The sequence below is a fragment of the Bos taurus genome, chromosome 17, assembly GCF_002263795.3.
Source record: "Bos taurus isolate L1 Dominette 01449 registration number 42190680 breed Hereford chromosome 17, ARS-UCD2.0, whole genome shotgun sequence".
In the NCBI taxonomy this organism is placed as follows: Eukaryota; Metazoa; Chordata; class Mammalia; order Artiodactyla; family Bovidae; genus Bos; species Bos taurus.
The window spans coordinates 58,182,475-58,204,676 of record NC_037344.1 but is presented as its reverse complement, the minus strand read 5'-3'; the positions used below and the strand labels follow the sequence as shown (position 1 = coordinate 58,204,676).

Below are 22,202 nucleotides of genomic sequence, written 5' to 3'. Positions count from 1 at the left end.
AGCCTTCTTCTAGTCCCAGTCCCCTCAACACCTCTTGCTCCCAGCACTCCAGGCCAGGCTGTTCTGAAGGCAGTTACCAAGCTCTTTCCCCACCCTTAAGCTTTCTGAAGTCTGAGCTGGCCCTCCTGCCCCTTAGCCGATGGGCACAGCACTTCAGAGGTCAATGTTGTGGCTGTTTTGTTCTGAAGGGCTCTTTCAGCTGCTGTTCCCCTGGTGCAGCCAGCAATCATAACAGACCCACAGGATACCTTCCCAAGAAAACAAGTCTTTGTTTTCAGCCCTTTGCACTGGCCCAGCCCACCCATTTTGGAGCAGGAAGCGTGGCCCTGTCCCTTGAGGCAACCCAGAGCTAACTAGCAGTCCAGGGCAACAGAAGCAAATGAGGGCAAGCACCAAGAGTCTGGACACAGTTACTGTTTATTTTCCCCACATTAAAGGAGGGCTCTGCAATGAGGACTCCCTTTGGCCCTGTTCTAACTTAAACTCAGAGAAGCTTTCTGGCCTCCTTTTCCTGCCACTCCCCTCTCTATGGCGGAAGCACCTCTCCCTCTACCTGTGGTCCTGTTGCGGCTGTCAGCTGTGGCACCCCACCCACTCCTGCCCCATGTGACCAATTTATCTGACTCTTAGCAACCCCATGGACTGCAGCCCACCAGGCTCCTCTGTCCATGGGATTTTCCAGGCAAGAGTACTGGAGTGGGGTGCCATTATAAGGACACTAATCCCATTAGTGAGGTCTCCATCCTCATGAAGCCCTTCATCCTCCTGAAGGGCTCCATCCTCATAACCTAATTACCTCTCAAAAGGCCCCTTTCTCCAGATACCACCATACTGAGGGTAAGGGCTTCAGAGTAAGAATTTTTTGGGGACACATTCAAACCACAGCACTGGCTGAGTATCCTTAGATGAGTACTTTAGTTGTTGTTCTTTCTTTTTTTTTCTTTCTTTTGGCCTCAAACAACCACCATTTCATTATTTCCTATGATTCTGTGGGTCAGGAGTTCAGCCAGGACACACTGAGCACAGCTGGTCTTCATGTGATGTACAGTGAGTCTGGACCATCTCAGATGGCTTTTTCACTCATGGGTCTAATGGCTCAGCTGACACGGGTGGGATGAATTGCCCAGAGTCCTATATTTGCTGCCTCAGCTCTCCCTGTTGTCTGGGTTCCTTGCTTCTCCTCCATGTAGTCTTGCTCAGAGCCTCTCCCTCTGCACATGGCCTCTGCATGTAGTCTCCCTTTGGGTTTTTCATAATGTGGTGCTGGAGGAAGAAAGGCAAGCGAGGGGGAGGCCCGGACAGCTACCAGGGCTCATGGGGCCTGGGCATCCCAGATAGCACCTCCGCCTCATTCTACTTCAGTCCTATTTCTTTGAACCTGGGGTGCCCCATCTCTGAAAGAAGGTGACAGTAATAGTGCCCGCATCCCCAGGTCATCATGAGGTTCTCTCCTGGCTCTCATCATGCACTGGGCCCTTTCTGGGTACCTATATTTTAGGTTCATATGCTCACTCAGTCCTCCCAGTCACTGGTGTATTGGAGCCAACTTGCACAGGCTTGTGAGAGTGGATGGTTACATTTTCAGGTAATTTTCCAATAGTCCTTAAACCGTAGGTACCTTGAAATTGGCCTGGTGGGAGTATTTACACCAGAGAAATTGGAAACCTACATATTGGGGCCCTTTTTTGGGGGCGGGGGTTGTTTTCCACTATGTGTGTTTGTTTTCAAGCCCACTTACAGATGAGTAAACTGAGGCTCAGAGAAGTTTAATTATTGCCCTAAGTCAACCAATTTAGTAGGCAGCATATTTGACCCTGGAGCCCCAAATTGCATGCCCTTAACCACTGTGCTGTCCTACTTCTGTAGATGAGAAAAATGTGTATGAAAGAAATTCATAAACAGGTAAGGTCTCATAAATATTCATTATTAATTTTGATGCAGAAAAAAATCGTCTTTCCGTGTCTGTCTAGTGTTTATGTCTTTGTACATTTATGCTGCTAACAACTCTCTACTTAGGTCTCTGTCCCCTTCCTCTTCATCCCTGTAATCCTTCACATCACCCTTCCTAGGTGTGTTTCTCCAGAGTGCTCTTTCTCTGTTCCTTTCTTTGGCTTCTCGGCATCCCACTTGCCTTCACTTCTGACTCCCTTCCAGAGTCAGCTCTCTCTTGTTTCCTAGCTTCCCAGTTCACGTGTGGTCCTTCCCTCCCTCCTCCAAGCAGTAAGAAAGTCAGAACTGAATCTGCCTTCTCCATCTCGACTGTTACCGCCCCCTTTATCAGAATCCCAGCAGCAAACTCTCCATGCCCAAGTTCTGCAGCAATTGCTACTGTTCCCCCTTCACGGGTGACAGGGAGGCCAGACGGCTCATAATCTGATCGCTTTCCTTGTTCTCTGACACCCTGGAGAAACCACACATTCCATTTGGTGGTCGTCAGAAATAACACGCTTAAGCAACCTGGAATTATAAAACTGCTTAATTAGAGAGAGATGGTTTCACTGGGATATGCCCAGTTCTCCCTGGTGGTTCTATCTCCTTCTCCAAGTGCCTCCCCCTACCCCGCCAGCAGCTAATTGCTACCTTTAGCGCGCTCTCTCCCTTTATTTTATTTTCTGTGACATCAGGGCTTGTTTATAAAGAAAAATACTCTCTTCCATGTTCCAATTCTGTTTCTCCATCAGCAAACTCTAGACATTGACCTGAGTAATAAGGGTGGAAATCTTGTGCTTCCAAAGTGTCTAGCTCTTAAGTAAGCACCTACTTTGTGCTGCGTGCTGGTGATATGACCAGGAGCCAAATTATCTTCATGCTGATGGGGCTTACAGTCCAGAGGAAGAGAGAGATAATTTTTTAAATATTGTGAGAGGTGATCTAAAAGAGTGATTTAAAGGGTGTAACAAGAGCACCTAATTAAGTAGTTGGGGAAGAGTCCTCATAGTAGGTGACAGCTAGCTGAGACACAGAAGATATTCAAGTGTTAGCTCGGCAAAGAGTATGGGACCAGACATCCATCTGCAGAGAAGGAGCTTGGCCTTCATAGCAAAGCACCTGAAAGAAGGGCCCAAAAGCTGTTCCCTGAGTCTGCCCTGAAATCTGGGGATATGTTGGGAGCCCCCAGACTTGACTTATCTAGCTTCTGATGTGTAGATCAGGGGTCAGTAAACCACAAACTGCATTGAAATATGCCCCGACACCTGTTTTGGTAGGTAAAATTTTACAGCCTTGCCTATTTGTCTGTCTGTTGTCAGTAGCTGAGGGGTATAGTGGTGACAGAGGCTGTGTGACCTCAAAGCCAAAGTAGTCACTATCTGGCCCGTGGCAGAAGAGAAAGGTCGCTGACCTTTGTTCTGGATTCACTCATTAGGCCAGTGGGAAGTGTGGGGTCTGGGCCAGGGGACCAGCTCTCAGCCAGTGGGGCCTGAGAACTGGGGGATCCAAAGACAATGACAAGGGGACAGAAATAGCAAGGTAGCTGGCAATAGGATCTGAGTCCAGGCTGTGTGGTTCCTGCGGCTGCACTCTTCCCACCAAGCCGGACTGGTGGCACAAGATCAGCCTGAGAGGGGACAGGAGGGTCTGTCCCCCAGAGCCAGTCAGATGAGCAGGCAGGGGTTCCCAGAGACACAGGGACATAGGACCTTTCATGAGGTGGTCATATCCTCACCCACTGGGGCCAGGTGGACAGAACAGGAGGCTTCCCAGCAAGATAGCCAAAGACTGACCACCTTTTCCATCACCCCTGGGCTTCTGCAACACCTTTCTTCCCTCATAGTCCCCACGTTACTGCACGGTCCTTCTTCCACTTATCCATTGAAAGAGAGCTTCTCAAACTTAAACGTGCACACCCATCACCTGGGAACCTTGTTAAATTACTGATGGTTCTGGGCTTCAGCAGGTCTGGAGTGAGGTTCTGATTCTGCAAGGTCAGACATGGGAGTGAACGGATGACTGGATGCCCGTCCTTGGTCCTTAGCAGATGTGGGTACATCCACTTCAAGGGGTCCCCTTGCGAGTGACCTGTACCCAGGCCATCAAGACAGAATATAGCAACATGGATATAAAGTCTCTATCCATAGCCTTTTACATCATCCATGTGTGGATACACAACATGTTTTTATAACCTTTTTCTCCCTCTAATTTAAACACATCATATGTTCAGTACTGAAAAAATTGGAAAAGACAGAAAACCACAACGAAAATGAGTAGTTTCTGCATTCTGTGGCTTTTCCACTTGGAACTATAATATGAGCATTTCCCTGAATCAATAGATATCTTTTGCCAGGATTATTTCTTTTTTAATTTTTTATTTTGGAATAATTTTCAACTCAGAGCAAAGTTGCAAAAATAGTGCAGAGTTCCCATGTATCCGTTGCCTAGCTTCCCCTAATGTTACATTTAATATAATCATAGTTCAGTTAGCAAAGCCAAGAAATTAAGATCAATTCCCTTGCTAGTAGCTAAACTGCAGACCTTGTCACATTTTGCTCATTGTCCCACAGATGTCTTTTTCCTGATCTAAGGACCAAATCTAAGATTCCACATTGCATTAGTCATGTCTCCCTAGTCTTGGCTTAGATGGTAAAGAATCTGCCTGCAATGCAGGAGACCCAGATTCAGTCCCTGAGTCAGTAAGATGCCCTGGAGAAGGGAATGGCTACTCACTCTTGAAGAATTCCATGGACAGAGGAGCCTGACAGTCTACGGTCCATGGGGTTGCAAAGAGTTGGACATGACTGAGCAACTTTCACTTACCTTCTTCTCCAATCTAACAATTCCTTGGTCTTTTCTTGGTCTTTCGTGAATGTCATGCTTTTGAAGAATGCTGGATAGTTATTTTGCAGAATGTTCCTCAGTTTGGGTTTGTCTCTTGTTTTCTCCTGATTCAATCGAGGTTCTAAGTTTTTGACCAGAATACACAGGAGTGATACTGTGTTCTTCTCAGTGCATTGTATCGGGGGTTTAGGCTTCAGTGATTTATTACTGGGGATGTTAACCTTAATTAACCTTGGTTAAGGCAATATGTCCATGGGATCGCTGAGAGTCAGACACGACTGAGTGACTTCATTTCCACTTTTCGCTTTCATGCATTGGAAAAGGAAATGGCAACCCAGTCCAGTGTTCTTGCCTGGAGAATCCCAGGGATGGGGGAGCCTGGTGGGCTGCCATCAATGGGGTTGCACAGAGTCAGACACGACTGAAGCAACTTAACAGCAACAGCAAGGCAATATGTGCTGGATTTCTTCACTGCGAAGTTGCTCGTTTTCAGGATGGTGCTTGGCTGGCTGTATGGCTTTGCATTATTGATCTGTATCATAACCAGACCCTCTTTGTACACATTTACTTTGTCACCTGTTTTTTTTTTTTTTTTTGCTCTGTTACAATGAATGCTGCAGTAGCCATTCCTACTGACATATCTATTAACCCATATCCCTGATTTATTAGGATAAATTCCTAGAAGTAGAATTGCTAGAACAAAAATTTTTCACTTTTTAAAAAACATTTATTTATGTATTTATTTATTTGGCTGCACGGGGTCTTAGTTGGGATCTTTGGTCTTCATTGTGGCCTGAGGAATCTTTAGTTGAGAACTCTTAGTTGCGACATGTGGGATCTACTAATAGTTCCCTGACCAGGTATCAGACCAGGGCCCCCTGCATTGGGAATGCAGGGTCTTAGCCACTGGACCACCAGGGAAGCCCCTGTTCATATTTTTAAGGCTGTGCATGCCTGGGGCAGGGCTGTTTGTTTTCTTTCAGTCGGCTTTATTGAGGTGTAGAACATTGTATATCTGTACAACAAAACACATAGATTTGAAGCACACATTTCAGTGAGTTTTAGCAAATGTACGCACACAAATAACCACCACCCCATCACTGTACACAATATAAAATTTTATATAGACAATCTGAAATTTCTTTCATTCCCCCAAGTTCCCTGATGCCCGCTTACAGTCCGTCCTCCCCCATCTCGCCCCAGGCAACCACTGATCTTGTTTCCATCTTTGCAGTTTACCATGGCCTATTCTAGATCTTCATGTAACTCACAATGTCACAATATGTACTCTTTTGTGTCTGTCTCCTTTGATTGGCTAGAATGTGTGAGACTCATCCAGGCTGTTGTGTATCACAAACATTTGTTCCTTTTTTATTGCTGAGTAATACCCTATTGAATAAATATACCATAATTTGTTTATCCATTCTTCCATGAATGGACGTTTGGGCTGTTTCCAGTTTGGGGATATTATGAATAAAGCTGCCATGAACGTTTACCTGTGAATGGACATATATTTTCCTTTCCCCTGGGTACACACCTGGGAGTGGAGTGCTGGGTCCTAAAGAGGTTTCTGTTTAACTTCATTGAACACGGCAGGGTAGGTTATTTTCATGTCCATTTTATAGCGCAGGCCCCAGAAAGCTGAGGGACTTGAATAAAAGCTGGGAGAGGAAGAGAAGGAGAACCCTAGATACTTTTCCTGTTATTTCCTTTAATCTTCAGAGCCACCCAGAAGGTAGCAGGTGCAATTCCCATTCTGTAGGTGATGACAGTGAGGCTCGTGGACATGTAGCAAGTTGAGGTTCTGAGTCCCCCCAGCCTGAGACCCCAGCCCTGAGTCCATGTTCTTTCCCCACATATGATCCTGCCTCCTTGGAGACAGTAGGCAGGGGAGCTGGGCCATCTTTTCCTCTCCTCTTCTCTGCCTATCCTTCTCTGCATCCTGTGGTCCATCCTGCCCCTGCCACTGAGGGCAGTCACCCACGAAGCTGGGGCCAGCCCCCTAGAGATGAGCGTGATCTGTGTGCAGGGCCTGTGACTATTGCCCCATGATCGGCTTGAAGCCCTCAAAGCCACAGCAGGCACCAGGGAGTGACCCCCACTCCAACCTTCTACCAAAGGTGTCCAGTTTCTGCCTCCCTGAAAGGTGATCCTCAGAGCGTTGATCTCCTGGGCTGGTGGGCAGCGGGCGAGGGCAGCGGGCAGGGGCCTTGTCTCCCCGGCCACATCGCAGGCCCATTAGGAGCAGGCCTGAGTGCTTTCCAGAACTGATTAATGGGCTGGCTGTGACCTGGAATGTCATTACTCCCTGGGCTGGAGGGCCCCTCAGCTGGGTCCTTTGGGTCTTTACTGCTGATAATAATTGATGCTTTCTGTGTGGTTGCAGGGAAAGTTCTATCTGGTCATCGAGGAGGTGAGCCAGCTGTTCCGATCCCTCGTCCCCATCCAGCTGTGGTATAAATACATCATGGGTGATGATTCCTCCAACAGCTACTTCCTGGGAGGGGTCCTGATCGTCCTCTACAGCCTGTGCAAGGTGAGGTGGCCTGGGGGCTAGAGGGCTGGCCTAAGGACGACCCATTCACCAGCTGAACCTGGCAGGTGGGTGGGGGGTGCAAGTGAGGAACCTGGATAAACACCCTTATCTCTTTCTGTTTAACGGAAAAGCAAAATTCACACAATACAAAATTATTTTATCATTTTATAGTGAACAGTTCAGTGGCATTTAGAGTCTAGTTCCAGAACATTTCACAAAGAAATGTCCACAAAGAAAGGTGGCTCAGTAGAAAAGAACCTTCCTGCCAGTGCAGGAGACACAGGTTCGATCCCTGGCTTGGGAAGGTCCCCTGGAGAAGGAAATGGCAATCTTCTCCAGTATTCTTGTCTGGGAAATCCCTTGGACAGAGGAACCTGGTGGATCACAGCCCATGAAGTCACGAAGAGCTGAGCATGACTTAGCAACTAAACAACAGCAGCAGCAACTTGGGAAGCATCACTCCTCATTCTTCCATCAGCCACTGGCCACCACAGGTCTTCTTTCTGAAGACTCTCTGGATTTACCTTTTCTGGGCGTTTTCATGTAAATGGAATCATACACTCTGTGATCTTTAGTGTCTGGCTTCTTTCAGTTAGGGTCATTTCTGAGGTTCCTCCACATTATACCATATGTCAGTATTTTCCTGCATTTATGGGTACAGCCATCCTAATTTCTTGCCCATAAAACTCACTATATGCCATCCTTTCTCATTGTCTTCATAACAACCCTTCCAGATACATTCCATTATCATGTCAATATTATGGGAAGTGTACTGAGGTCCAGAGAGAAGTAACTTGTCCAGCGTCACTCAGCTGGAGATCACAGAACAAGCATCAAACCCAGGCAGGCTGCCTCCAGAGTCTGGAGATCTCAACCCACCAACAGCACAGCCATGGAATTTGTTTCCTGTTCCTCTTAAATTGCACACCCTCAACTCTGCAAATCAGTATAGACCACTCCTCTTTTCATCATTAGTGCAGAGTCAGATTCCCCACTCCTGACAATAAACACATCCTCCTCTTTCTTTTTCCGTATCTATTTCTGGCTTTAGAGAATCCTGGAAGAATCATGTGTTCCCTTTCTTTAAAGCAGGACTAGCCAGGCAGTCCATGTAGAGTCAACCACTGGGGCTTGTCTTGCCTGCCAATTCTGATCTGCTGGCTGTGGCTGACAGGAGTGCTAGATGGAGAAGGATGATCACAGCCTGGCTCAGAAGAAGAGTGATCGATTAGCAATGCCTGCCCTGGGCTTATGGCGGGGGAAGAGGCAGTAGGCATGCCATATATTCGCCATCCTGGCCCCACTGGCAGAGGAGACTGCTGATGGGTAGCAAGACAAAAGCCAAGTAAAACTGTTGGGAATGGGGAGTTTTAAATGGGAGGATGTACCCTGCAGATGTTCAAAGATGAGGCCCATGATGAGAAAGATCCTGAACCATCCTTGGATAGTTTGTAGCCATCCACTCACTCTCCTTTCAGTCCTTCGACATCTGTGGCCGCGTGGGCGGAGTCAGGAAGGCCCTGAAGCTTCTCTGCACCTCTCAGGTGAGTTGGCTTCTGATGGGCCTCACCGAGCTCATAGGAACCAGGAGCTGGGAACAGACCACACTGTGCTTCCGAGGGTGCCTATCCAGCAAGGGGCCACAGCTGTGTTTGTGTCTTTCTCCCTCCCTTCTGTCAAGCAGAATTATGGAGTCCGGGCCACGGGGCAGCAGTGCACAGAAGCTGGTGACATCTGTGCCATCTGCCAGGCTGAGTTCCGGGAGCCTCTGGTCCTCATGTGCCAGGTGAGCAGGGCCGGGCGGGACCGCTGGAGATGGGCGCCACGGGACCACAGGGCCCTGCCCCATGCAGGAGTCCCAGGTGCCTGTCCCCTGCCAAGCCTCGGGGCGCTGGGCTGGGTTTCTGGCAAAAGTGTGGTGAAGCCTGGAGTCTGTCAGACCCAAGTATAAAACTCAGTTCTGCCTTTCCCAGCTGGCTACCCTGGGGCAGGTTACTTCACCACTCCAAGCCTTGGTTTCATCAGTAAAATGTAGAAAATGCACATTTTGGTATGGTACAGTGTCAGAATGTTCTGCACGTGAATCTTAGCGGGTGTGTGGACCCCAAGTGGCTCAGTCCATCTCCCCAAACCTTGGTTGTTTTCATTTATAAAACAGATATCATAATAGTGCCTACTTCATTTAATCATAAGAGCTATTCTTATCAAATGAAATCATCCCTGGGAAGAGCTAAATTTGAAATATTCAGCCCTAAAACTTTATACTATTACAGTTATTAGTATCATTATAATTATTACTACCACTTGTTTTCATTATTAGTTGTGGGTCACCAACTCATAGTTCTGGTCAGTTACTTTTAGCTGCCTAAACTTAGCCCTTCTCCTCCTCCCCCAACCCTTCCCCCTCCCCCGCACCTTCTCCTCCTCCCCCAACCCTTCCCCTTCCCCCGCACCTTCCTGACATGGGGGCGGACTAAGATGTCAATTCAGCAAATGTGTATGAGTCAAAGCATCCTATCAGATACCGGGCAGGGGAGGCAGGGGGCACACAGACCCTGTCCCCTTCTCTAGAAGCACACAGTCACCCTGGGGAAACAGACGCATACATAAATAACTATGAAACAAGGCAGGCAGTGATAAGTGCTGTGTAAGAGAGATTCATGCAGCGTCCCAGGGGACCGGGCCAGAACTCGATGAGTTGGAGGTTGAGAAGGCTTTGGGGGAGGCATAGCCTGCAGACTGGAAGGAATGGGAGAGCAGACGGCTCTCCCCCTGTCCCCTTGCCCCCACCACCCAGGGGTAGGAGTACAAGAGGTGGGGGCCTTTTATGGCACCAACAAAATTTTTTTGTTTTTGCTGTTTGAGGATGTTTAAGAGGTTCATTTTTAATTGTATTTATTTTTAAAATTGAGAATAAATTTGTGTGACTCAAACATTCAAAAAGGAGATGAAGAAGTCATGATGATTAAATGCAATGTGGGACCTGATACAGAGAGAGGACAGGAGAGAAAAACCAGTGTCGTAAAATCCGAAGAGAGGCTAGAGTTTAGTCCACGGTCATGCCTCTGTGTGGGCTTCTTTCTTGGCTTTGACAAATCGACTATGGTGATGCAAGAGGACGGTACTGGGGAGACTGAGACTGGGGGAGGGGTGTCCAGGAACTTCCCGTACTGCCTTTGCAGACTTCCCTGGTAGCTCAGCTACCACCTGCAACGCAGGAGACCCTGTTTTGAAAGACCCCCTGGATAACGGATAGGCTACCCACTCCAGTATTTTGGGGCTTCCCTGGTGGCTCAGTCAGTAAAGAATTGCAATGCAGGAGACGTGGGTTTGATCCCCGGGTTGGGAAGATCCCCTGAAGGAAGGCATTGCAACCCACTCCATTATTCATGCCTAGAGAATCCCCAGACAGAGGCACCTGCTGTGCTGCAGTCCATGGGGTCACAAAGAGTTGGACACGACTGAGCGACTAAGCACAGAACAGTACAAGATTATTTCAAAGTAAAAAGTTCATTAAAAAGATATTCTAAAGATACAAAAAGGGAAGTGATGACAGGGCTCCTTCACTTATCCCTAGCTCCCTAGGCCCCTAAATACCCACACAGGCAACCATTGTTGCCAGTTCCCTTTATATCTTTCCAGAGATGCTCTGAAAAGTTTAAATACACAACACACACCATGAACATATCATTTCCAAAAAGACCTAACTCGTGGCCCATTCTGCATCATTTCTTTTTGATTTGAAACTCTGCCTGAAGAGATTGCTCCTTATTTGCATAACATCCCATGTTATGGATTGACCATCTTTGTTCAACCATCCTCCCATTGACAGGCCTTTAGTGGTTCATAGTCTTTTGTTACCACAAGTATGGTTGTCAGGAGGGATCAGGGATAGGGAGATCTGTAGCACGTACCTGGACTCACTGTGTTGATTAAATGAGTTGATTCAGGTGCTGCGTCTAGAACTACACGTGGTCAGGGTTCCATAAACACTAGCTCTCACTGGCACGTATTCCGTTCCACACGTGTGCAAGCTCTTAGTAGGATACACTCCTAGTAGTGGAATTCCTGGGTCAGAGGGTATGCAGTCTGACAGATACTGCTCAGTCGCCTTCCGTAAAGGAGTGCATCTGTTTGCGCTCCCAGTGAGGAGTGTGACGTGCCCTCTTGCTTCGCCGCCCTCACCAACACACCACATTATCAAGCCTTTCCTAAGCCTCGCCAATCTGACAGGTGACAACGCTCTCTTGGTGCAGTTTTCACTTGCATTTGTCTAATTATGAGAGCAGATGAGCATCTTCTCATATGCCTCAGAGCCATCTGTATTTCCTTCTCGGTAGCAGTGATTATTTGAACATGATGTCAAGGTGAAAGTTTTTCTTCTTCCTTGATGGCAGTCTCTCCAAGCCTTAGTCTGTGTGTCTCTCTCCCATTCTTCTCCTGGTACCAGTATGTGTCCCCATCCCTGGATTAGAATTGGTGGGAGGGGTTGGACAAGACACCGCCATCCCAGAGCTAGGAGCAGTGGCCACACCCAGTGCTGCTGAAGCCCACATACCTGGCCAGGCCCAGTACACGCCTCAGTCTTGCTCTGCTCCTGTGAGCTGGGCTTAGAAGGACAAGGACAAAGATGCCTTCCACAGGGAAAAGGGCCTCAGTAATTCCTAAATGCACCGAATGAATGAGCAAATGGATGAATGAGTCACGTGTTACATCCTCATTCAAGGCTTCCCTGATTCTGTTTCCCCAGACTAGTCAGCACCCCTAGCTATGCAGCCTCCAGATCATATGTTTTTCCTTAAGAGCATCTATCCCAGTTGTCAGCTAGATGGCTAATTGGGCGACTGGTTAGGTCAGGTCTGTCTCCTCTTTGCCAGATTGTAAGCCACTTGGGAGTGGTGACCATGTTGTCTTAGTAGTGTAACCACAGTACTGACTCAGTAAACAATGGCTGGATAGAAGGAATGGGATGGTTGGAGAGATGGATGGATGGGTGGATGGGACAGATAAGATGGATAGAGCACCTCCTGAGGGCAGGATCTCTCCCAAGTCCACACTCCAGGATACATAGCCAGGGAAGGGTTAACCATCCAGCCCCGCCTGTGATCCCCCACCAACCACAAACTGACCTGATGCTACACATCCCAGCCTGGAAGGACCCCTCTGCCCCCTCCCTCTGTAGACACGCCTTTGTTTCTCTAGATGTGGGAGGCAGTCCTAGGTCATGAACTCCTCCAGCCCTGCCCCTGGGGTCCTGTGTGCTTTGAATCTCTTAATTTGGCACTGGATTCTGTCCTGTCTGATTCTCTGAGAAGGAGACCATGAGCTCCTGGAGGCCAGGGACCAGGTCTTCATCATGCTGGTATCTCTAGAATCTTCCACCTAACCTGCATGGGAAGGCATTCATTTGTCAGAGTGCAGGCCGGGGCTGGGCAGTGGGGTTACAGCAGCAGCAGTCACTGCCCTGTGGAGCTGCTGGGCCTGCTGACCCCTGGATCCTGCACTTCAGACCTTGGTGAGAATCTGGGCACGGCCTTCAAGACTCTGCATGGCCTCCTCACCTCCTCCCCCCCACTACCCTACACCCTGTAGCCACTTAGAGCATCTCGAGATTCTCAAACACTTTCCCATCTCAGGAGGTTTGCACAGCTGTTCCCTTCAGCCTGGAATGCTCTAGCCCCACCCCTTCTCTTCCCCCAGTTAACCCCTAAACATCCTTCAGACTTCAACACAAGCATCACCCCGCCTCCAGGAACGTCCCTTGACTATGCAGAGCAGAAATCGTCTGTCTTGTTCACTGCTGGGTCTCAGCTCCTAGGACCGAGGCGGGCATGGGGTGGATGCTGGGGGAGGCGACCCCAGTGGTCCTAATTGCTGTCCCCCGCAGCACGTGTTCTGTGAGGAGTGCCTCTGCCTCTGGCTGGACCGTGAGCGCACCTGCCCGCTCTGCCGCTCGGTTGCCGTGGATACCCTGCGCTGCTGGAAGGACGGGGCCACTTCGGCACACTTCCAGGTGTACTAGGGCTGAAGACTGTGGCCCCGGGGCTCGCAGGCACACCAGGGAGATGATGGAGGGTCAACGGTGTCAGGACCACCTCTGAGAGCTTCCTTGAAAACAGCCCTCGGGCCCCGACTGCCCTCCCTCCTGCCTCTCTCCATCCAGCCACCTGTCCCCCACCCCACCCCCGCCCTCACCTTCCTCTCTTGTTTGCCTCCACATGGGGATGCCTTCTCACTCACACTTGGTCTCCACCGAGGTCAGTCTCCCTCCTCCCTCCGAGTCAAAGAACTGATAATGGACCAGATTCTACCTGTTGGTGATCATAACCCGTGGTGACCTGACACCTGATGCTGCAAACCGGAGAGAGGCCTTTCAATGCCGCCTCCCCACCAGGGCCCCAGGTCTGCAGATGAGAATCACTGTGAAGTATTTTTCAAATGCAAATGCTGGGCCCCACCTTATACCTACGGGAACTTCGTGTATCAGAACCCTCAGAGTGAGCCAGGCAGGGTCTCGAACTTTCGGCCCAGATGACCTCCTATAACACTCACACCGCCCCAAGGTGGAGGTACTGTTGTCTCCTCTGTGTCACAGATGAAGAAACTGAGCTCAGAGCTCCATGTGGAAACATTTCCAGGTCACCCGGCGAGCAGTGATGGATCAAGCTTGCAGCCCTGGCCTGTCTGGCTTTGGAGCCTGCCTCTTACCCACACACTGATGTGCTGCTCAGACACTGCGGGCATGAGGCCCCTCAGTCATGTTTTTTTTTTTTTTTCAACGCACAGGAGGTGATTCTGACGTCATCGGTGACTCAAGTATGTAGTGTGTTTCATTTGGACTGGGTTGAGGATGCTAATAGTGAATGCCAGCTCTGAAAATCTAGTCGTGACTGGGTTCACAGGAAATTTTGGTCCTTAAAGTTGCTGTTTAGCTGGATTCCTGCCAGGATGCTCAGTTGTGATTGGGTATCTTCCAAGTGGCACAGTGGTAAATAACCCATCTGCCAATGTAGGAGACATGGGTTCGATCCCTGAGTTGGGAAGATCCCCTGGAGGAGGAAATGGCAACCCCCTCCAGTATTCTTGCCTGGGAAATCCGATGGACGGAGGAGCCTGAAGGGCTACAGTCCACAGGGTCGCAGAGTCAGACGCGGCTGATCGAGCACAGCACATGGCACATCAAGAAAGGCCGGTTCCAGAGACCTGCCCGGAGGCAGTGGCTAAGACTCTGTGTCCCCAGTGTGGGGGCCTGGGTTTGATCTCTGCTCAGGGCACTGAGATCCCACATGCCATGGGACGTGACCTGAAAATGAAAAAATAGAAAGGCCGCCCCTGGTCCAGATGCGGGTGTTACTGGGTGTCCCCTCCCGTATTTATTTCTCTTCTCCTTTTGTCCTGTCCCTCATTTAAATCTCAGGCTTGTCAACAGCTCCTGTGGCCATTGCCTTCTCCTCTAGTAGCCTTCAGAGCAAAAGGCAAGATCCTTGTTACGGATTTTTTTTCCACAAGCCAGTATGCTGGCAGAGAGCACAGCAGCGATCCATGTTTCCTGGAATGTCTCTACCAGAGCTCCTAATCTCTGTAACACAAGCTCTCCACCCACGAGACCCTCTCTGCTCTGAAATCTGGGAGGAGAAGGCACAAGTGGCCCCTTGGAAGCCACTGGAATCTTGCCTGGCCTACCCACCCTCCCAGCGCTATTCTCTCACTGTCAACCTCAGTACCACAGGTCAGTGCCAACAGCATTAGAGAGCATTCTGGGTGGCTACTGAGCAGATTAGCAAGAAAGCCCCGAGAGAAATGGTGGGAGCCTTACTGCCACCTCACCCTCAGCCAGGATTCTCATGCCCATCCCATCCCCAAGAGATTCAGGGCATTCACCCCTTTTGTGCTATCAAGTCAGGACCTTTCCTTTGCCTGACATCCCTGGCTCTTTGCTGGTACCCAGCAAGACATCCCTTCCAGGGCAGCGTGGCATCTTTCAGGCTCTGTTACTATGGCAATGGCCGTGATGTTAACAATCCCACTTGCCTGGATAATCAAGTCGGAAGGGGAAGTGGGGCCAGGGGGATTTGGCTGCTCTGCCCCCTTCCCCCTCTCCCCCGCCCCCCACCCGGCCACCTTGAGGAAGAACTGAAGGGACACAACAGGAGCTTCTACAGCTGATTTTTATCACAAGGATCATCCTGCCTGCAGATGCCATCAAAGAAGCATGAGAAAATGCCACTGAAGAAGACTTACTAATGTGCCAGCGTGTGATGGAGCAGACAGAGCAGTCTGCTGGGAGTCAGGCCTGGAATTTTGATTTCAGACTCCACATGGCTTTGGGAAGTCACTTTACCTCCCCGTAGCCATCTCCAGGGTGACAAAGCCTAGTGCATTATCTGCGGGAACCAGGGAAACCAGCAATGTAGATTACAGATGAATACCCCCAACCATTTTGTCAATTACACTCATGCCACCAAAAAAAAATATTGAACGTTCTGCAAATAATGAGCCATGTCTCAGACACTATAAAGACTGTCACATGCGGGGGACATTTGGGGAGGGGGGGCAGGTGGGATGATTTAGTTAGATTTTATTTATGTATCCCACCCTCAAGTCACGTTCTGGAGGTTTCCTTTTGGGGTGGGAGGATTTAACTTCTGCTCAAGGCAGAGAAACAGTGGCCAGGGGCAGAGGTTTCCAGACATCAAGCTGCATATTTTCCCTAACATGAGAAAAGCAGCCAAGAGTCACCATTGGAAAGAAGAACAATGCCACTGTCTTTTATCCACCTCGGCTCTGCAAACTCATTTGTTAGAGGCAGGGTTAATTGAGTGTCAGGTGGGAGAGTCCTGCTCTTAATATTTTATGATTCACTGGCTGAAGTTCCACGGAGTCCTTGGAAATGGCTCTCCTAATGTAAAAGATCTTGAGCGTAATAAATACGAGATGAAAAAGAAAAAAAAAAAAAAAGCTTTGGACCTGGATGTCATAGGTTCATTATCTCCCTAAGGGGAGCATGTGAGAGGCATGGGAACACTTCCAAGCTGCCAAGACCTGGGGTTGGAAATAGGAAATGTAAAGTGAGTCCTGGAATCTTAGTATGTTTGCTCTGGGCCAAACAGAGCCGCGCTTTGGTGTATTTAACGTCCCCTTAAGTTGCAGTCTGCCAATAAATATGATGTGTTGATAAAAGTTACATCTGGGTTTTGAGTCTCCATTTTCCTCTTGAAGCCAGGTGGACCTGTTTTAGGACAACTTTGAAGAGATGTTTTGTGCACGGGGTGGTTCTCTGATGGCAGTTTTTCCCCAGAGTGGATCCCATTGAGTTGCACATGATTTATTAAGGAAGTGCTCCCAGGAGAAACCAGTAAGGGAATGGGTGAAACGAAATGGGAGAGGGAGGAGATGCAGCCCAATAAGAGGGCGACTTTCAGAGAAGTCCCAGCTCAGCTTGGTCCCACGGGCAGCTCTGGAGCATGAGCTGCATCTCAGAATTGGTCCAACCCTGAGGTTTCTGTGCTCCCAGCCATGGGCTCATGCGGGAGGTGGGAGGGACTCTCAAGCACTCCACTCAGGAGGCCCCAAGCCTCTGAAAGTGTCAGGTGCCACAGAACACACTAAGATGCAAGACAGCACTGAGAACTGGTAAGAGGGATCAGAAGGGATCTCGGTGTGGCATCTACAGTGCCCACTGCAGCCTTCACTATAGGCTGAATGATACCAGGTGCATGGGCTGATTCAAGAAGGGTGTTCCCAGACCCCAGAGGATGATGGGTATTTAAAATATAAATATCAGTAGTGACACCTGGTGCCTCTCAGGTCAGCATTAGGAAGCCAGCCACACAAGCATCATCAGGCAGAACCTTTTGGTTGGAATCATTGGTAAACCAAGTCAGCTATGTCTTGAATAAAAGGACTCTATTTGGTTCATGTAAGAGCATGGGCTTCAGGTACAGCTGGATTCAGGGGCTCCAGGGACATTAGAATCATGTCTTTCCATCCCTCGGTTCTGTTTTCCTTTGAGATGCTTTGATTTTCAGGCTGTCAGATCCCATGTGTTGGGAAGAGGGCACCCCGAAGCTCTGTGCTTGTGTTCTACCAGCTTCACAACCTCAGCAAAGAGCCCCTGCTTCCCCGAAGCTCCAGCAGGAGTCTTGAGCCTTATTCTCATGAGTTTGTTCCCAAACCAACCATTTTAGCTCTGAGGACTCAGAGCGCTGAACAAGCTTGTATTGGGTGTTGTGCTCTGGACGTCAGAGCAGAGTTGGGTGGGAAAGGAGGTCCATCCCTCCAAATCTTATGGACTGAGAGTGGGGAAGCAGTGGGTCCCCAAAGAAGAAAGGACCTATTATCTAGAAAAACAACCTGTCCTCAACCTACCATTCTTCGGAAGAAACTAGAACTTGGTCTCTTGGTACAACTCAGACCAGATAAATGCAGGTGAAAGTACCCCACCCAGAGCTGTTCATTCATCCTTAGCTGAAGACATGAGTCTGTAGGCTCACTTGCTTATTATCTACATGATGTCATGCATAAATGATGCTTTTGTGCACTGACCTTGGACTGTTGGACACGTTCCCCCAATCTGTTGCTCAACCCAAGGGTACTGCTTAGGCCAATCCTCCCCTTGGGGTGTTCCCAGGAACCTGACAGGAGATGAGTGTGTGGCCTTCTGTCCCAGGGAAGGGTGGCATGTGCGGCCAGATCCTTCCATAGTCCTTGGGGACCAACCTTCCAAGAGGAAATGAACACGCAAAGGCCTTTGGCTGGAAGCACACAACTAGTTTGTTTGTTTTTTAATAAAGTCATTACAAATATGTACAAAGCGTCTCCAAGGTACGAAATTCCTCTTACAAAAGAGCACAACGAACCAGCAAGGGTAGAACCCAGAACGGAATGTCCCCAAGCTTATTGCCCCTCCAGCGGAGTCAGAGGCCTCACTGAGGATCCAAGCAGCCCCACAGCTGTCCCCACCACACACGGGGTTCCTGGGCGCTTATAGTGCAAAAGACCTTGAGGGGAGGAGATTGGGGGTTTGAGTTGGGGAGGACACAAGGAGGGGAGAAAAACTTCCCGTGTCCTAGGAAGTAAGTCAAACAGACCTGGTTTGCAAATGAGATTCTTGTCCCAGGGACCTTACAGAAACCAGGAACACAGAGGGCCAGGAACAGATACAAAATCCCTAGCTAAGCCATCCAGCCTGTCCTGGAGTGCCCCCAAATGCAACCTAAGCGGGGCTCCCCTGCTGCTTGCTGGGCCCCAGGCATGTGCTTGCCTTTGAACTAGCGATGCTGTGGAAGGAGCTCAGTGGAGCAGGACGGTTAGCTCACGGGCTTGGAGGGAAGTGGGACCGGGGCAGCAGAGGGGGGCGGGGTCACAGAAGCCTGAGTCCAGACCTTGGCTCAGTCACTTCACTCTTCGCATGCAACTTTAGCTAAGTTGCATAGCCTCTCTGAGCCTCAGCTTCCTCAACTGGGAATAATACCAGCACTGTCTTCCAACGTGGGCGTGAGGAATAGCTAAGGGGTAAACGCAGAAAGCACTTAGCACAGCTTCTTTGCTGTGTGAAGCAGCAAGAACCAGCCTTTTCGTGCTGGGAATGAGTTGAGGTCATCGGCTTTTGAATCGCCTTCATGAGAGTGTAGCTCTTAGTAAATATAAATTCTGTAGAACAATCTGCCAGCAAGGCTTGGGGTCACAGCGATGACCTGACAAATCTGTTAAAAACCATGAACCAGACTGGAAAGAGACATTGAGTATCGTCTGGTTCTAAGCGGGTCTACCCCTCCATTATCAATACATAAATCTCTTCCCAGAGGACATTCTACAACCTGGCACGTTGTAGGTGCTCAATAAATAGGTGTTGAATGAATTAGTTAAACTTTTAAAAAGTAAACTTTCGGTTTACACTTTAAAATGACACTTTTGACATCAGCTTACTCCATCAGTTCCCATGGGACTAGGCTAAAGTGTCTAGCCTGCCTCCTTCATCCCCTAAACCAGCTTCTGACCCTGTGATGGGCCCAGGTGGACTTAAGGGGACATTCAGAAAAGGAAATGGTATCAACATAGAAAAACAAAACCTGTATTCTGATCACTGCAGCCTCTAATACCAGGTGGACACACAACAGTTCCAGAGTGGCAAGCCAGTGTCCCCAAAAGACATCTGTATAGCATCAAAGAGGACTTTCTTAATTTCCCAAGCAAGAGGGGAAGTGATATTTTGTCACTGTCAGGAACATGAAAATAAAGGTAGGCGTGCATGAAATCAGATCCATGAATTGTGAAACCAAAGTCACAGGTCCATTGTTCTGTGACAGTACTGTTTAAATCACCCTTTCCCCCTCCCCAAACTAGAAAAGAACTTTAAAATGAGACCACTGGAAGAAGTGGGGGGAAAGTCTCCAGGATCCCAGTGAAAGAGGAACAAAATGGGAACTGGGTTCTAGGAAATACACCATCTAGAACCATGGACAGCAGCCAGGGAGGCACAGGGCTCCCCAAAGAACTCTATTACTCAAGCTGTGTCTATGTCCAAGGGAAGGAAAGGGAACCCCAAATTTTAAAAAGGGAGAAGAGATCGTCTCTGCTCGTGGGAGTTGGGGTAAGGGAGAGAAGCTTCCAGAAGGGAATGGATCTAATCTGGAATGTGGAAGTCCCAAGAGGATTCAATCCCTGTGGCTCCTTGATCCCTGCCTTCTGAGAGCAACCAGAAAGAAGGAGGCCCTTCTGTTTGCTCCTCACCTCATTATGCAGCAAGCTACCTAAACGATGATCTCAGAGGCCTCCCTCTGCTTTGCACGGACACACACACAGACACACACACACACAGACACACACACACACACTCTCTCTCTCACTGCTGTCTGCTGAAACCTGATATGAGGTCTTTTTTAAAATTTATTTCAAAGCCTCCCTCCCTCTCTCTCTCTTCACAGACGCTCTGCAGTGCAGCTAATCAAAATCAATGACTCCTTGGCAGCCAGAGAAAAGCAAGGGGGTGGGGAAGGGGGAGAGGGAGGGATGGTGCCAGCACTTTGCATGCTGTGGAAATATTTAAAAAAAAAAAAAACACCACCCCACTATCTCATGCAATCCAAGTAATGCAACAGGAGAGACGGTGGAGACAATATATACATATATATCATGCTTCAATTTCCTAATACAAATGTCCATCAAGAAGTCAAATCTCATATAAAAACAAGCATTAAAAACAACCCCTTGTCAAAAATCGGGGCAGTGGAGAAATGCACTCAAATTAATGATGTGCAAGAAAAAGCCAGGGTTAGATAAATACACAGTTTCTAATAATACAAGAGAATATGTACAAGGGACTTGGCTGTAAAGCTCCATCAGGAGGGTCCTGGGTGCCCAGTTCTCTCAGCAGTGTGACTTCATTGAAATGAAAATTGCCCCAAACCCCAGCACTTGGAGTGTGTATCCTCCAGTGGAAATGTCATAAGCTAGTCAGGGTCGAAAAAGGGGATTCTCTGACCTTTAATCTGTGTCCAGGTGGTCAGCACATCCCCACTGTGGTCTTGAAGGTGCAGCCTTAAAGCAGCAGAGAGCTGTGATCAAGAACAACTATGGTGATGAAAACCCCCTCCCCAGAAAATGGGGTCAGCTGGAAAGTCTAGCATCTGCCTAGGAAAGTGACTGACAAAGCAGAGGCTGTATTTCATTTCATTGTAGTGAATTTGTCTTCTCTGAGTTCACGGCTTGGTGGGGATGTCACCTGCCGCTCTCTGACAACTGTGCCTACACACCCATCCCCTGTAAACATAACTGCAGGAAGGGCTCCAGCCATGAGGGAAACAAATCGTCTATAAACAAGCTTTCCTTTTGGCTCTGCTGAGTTCCAAGCTGTCGGGGAGGAGAGGGGAAGCTGCTCTCACCTTCAGCAGTTCTGGGTTGCACGTTTCTTTAAAGGGCTATTTAGAAAAACATAAGGCATGGACTTACTTATTTTTCAAAGAAAGAGACAGCTCCCAGCTTGCAGCAGCACTGAAAGCTCCTGCATTCTAAAGGACCTGGTAATTTTCAGCAAAGCCCATGAGAAAGAACTGTTGTTTCAGCCCTTAAAACAGATGATCCCTCTGCTGGCTTCTTGGAAGGGTGTCTGCAGAACAGACCAGGACACCCACTGTCCACAGGTACTGGGTGGTGATTTGCAAACCCAGCCTTGTAGAATGACTGTCTGGACCTACAGTCTGGTGCCTCACCACCTCAGCTTTAAAAACCGTAGGGTGTACCCTGCACAGAGGAATAATACCTGTTGTTGTTGGATTTTTTTTTTTTAATGAAAGCAAAAAATAATCATTGCTCCCTGAAGAGTCTTTGCAGCCAAGTCTCAGTCCAGCACACATCTTTTTTCTTTTTTTTTTTTTTAGCCCTTCTAGAAACTTCTGAAAATAGTAGCTTATCCTGGAGAAAAAAAAAAAAAAACACATCAGACCTTCAGTCAGTGAGATGCTGGTGCATTTCATTTAAATGACCCCGCTCCCTCCCCCAAACGTCCCTGGCTTATAAATCACCCTTGACCAGAACTTAGCTGTTTCTTGGCTCTTTAATCCATAAAACCTAAGCCCTGAAATCCCCTTGGGGTGTGGGGGAGGCTGTGGACTGAACTCCCAGGATACTTTTTGTGGGGGTGGAAGAGACAGCAAAAAAGCCGCATGTGAGGTCAGCTTTCTGCCTCGTGACCAGCAAGCCACTCGGTGCCATCAGCGTCCACCTCCTCCCTCCCAGACCCCAAGGTTTGCTCCAAAACACCTCTGGATATTCATCCCCACGCAAAGAAAAAGACTCTCAAGTGGCACTTTTGTGACTGATCCCTTTTAAAATAGAATCCGAAACAGCAAAATAGACATCTCTCTCGTTCCCTGGCCTTGCGGGTCTGGCAACA

At 48.7% G+C, this 22,202-nt stretch overlaps 1 protein-coding gene across 3 annotated transcripts in view; it reads left to right on the top strand.

The window, feature by feature from the left end:
* Positions 1–16,493, top strand: part of RNFT2 (ring finger protein, transmembrane 2) — a 62,129-nt gene extending 45,636 nt beyond the window's left edge. For 2 of the 3 annotated variants that reach the window (XM_059876180.1, XM_005217950.4), the window contains 4 exons: positions 7,160–7,309; positions 8,788–8,853; positions 8,994–9,095; positions 13,197–16,493. In XM_059876180.1, the coding sequence (XP_059732163.1) occupies positions 7,160–7,309; positions 8,788–8,853; positions 8,994–9,095; positions 13,197–13,331 (453 nt within the window). In that variant the 3' untranslated portion in view covers positions 13,332–16,493. The remainder of the gene's footprint in view (positions 1–7,159; positions 7,310–8,787; positions 8,854–8,993; positions 9,096–13,196) is intronic. The other variant, NM_001206867.1, reaches the window with a different exon arrangement.
* Positions 16,494–22,202: the final 5,709 nt, after the last annotated feature.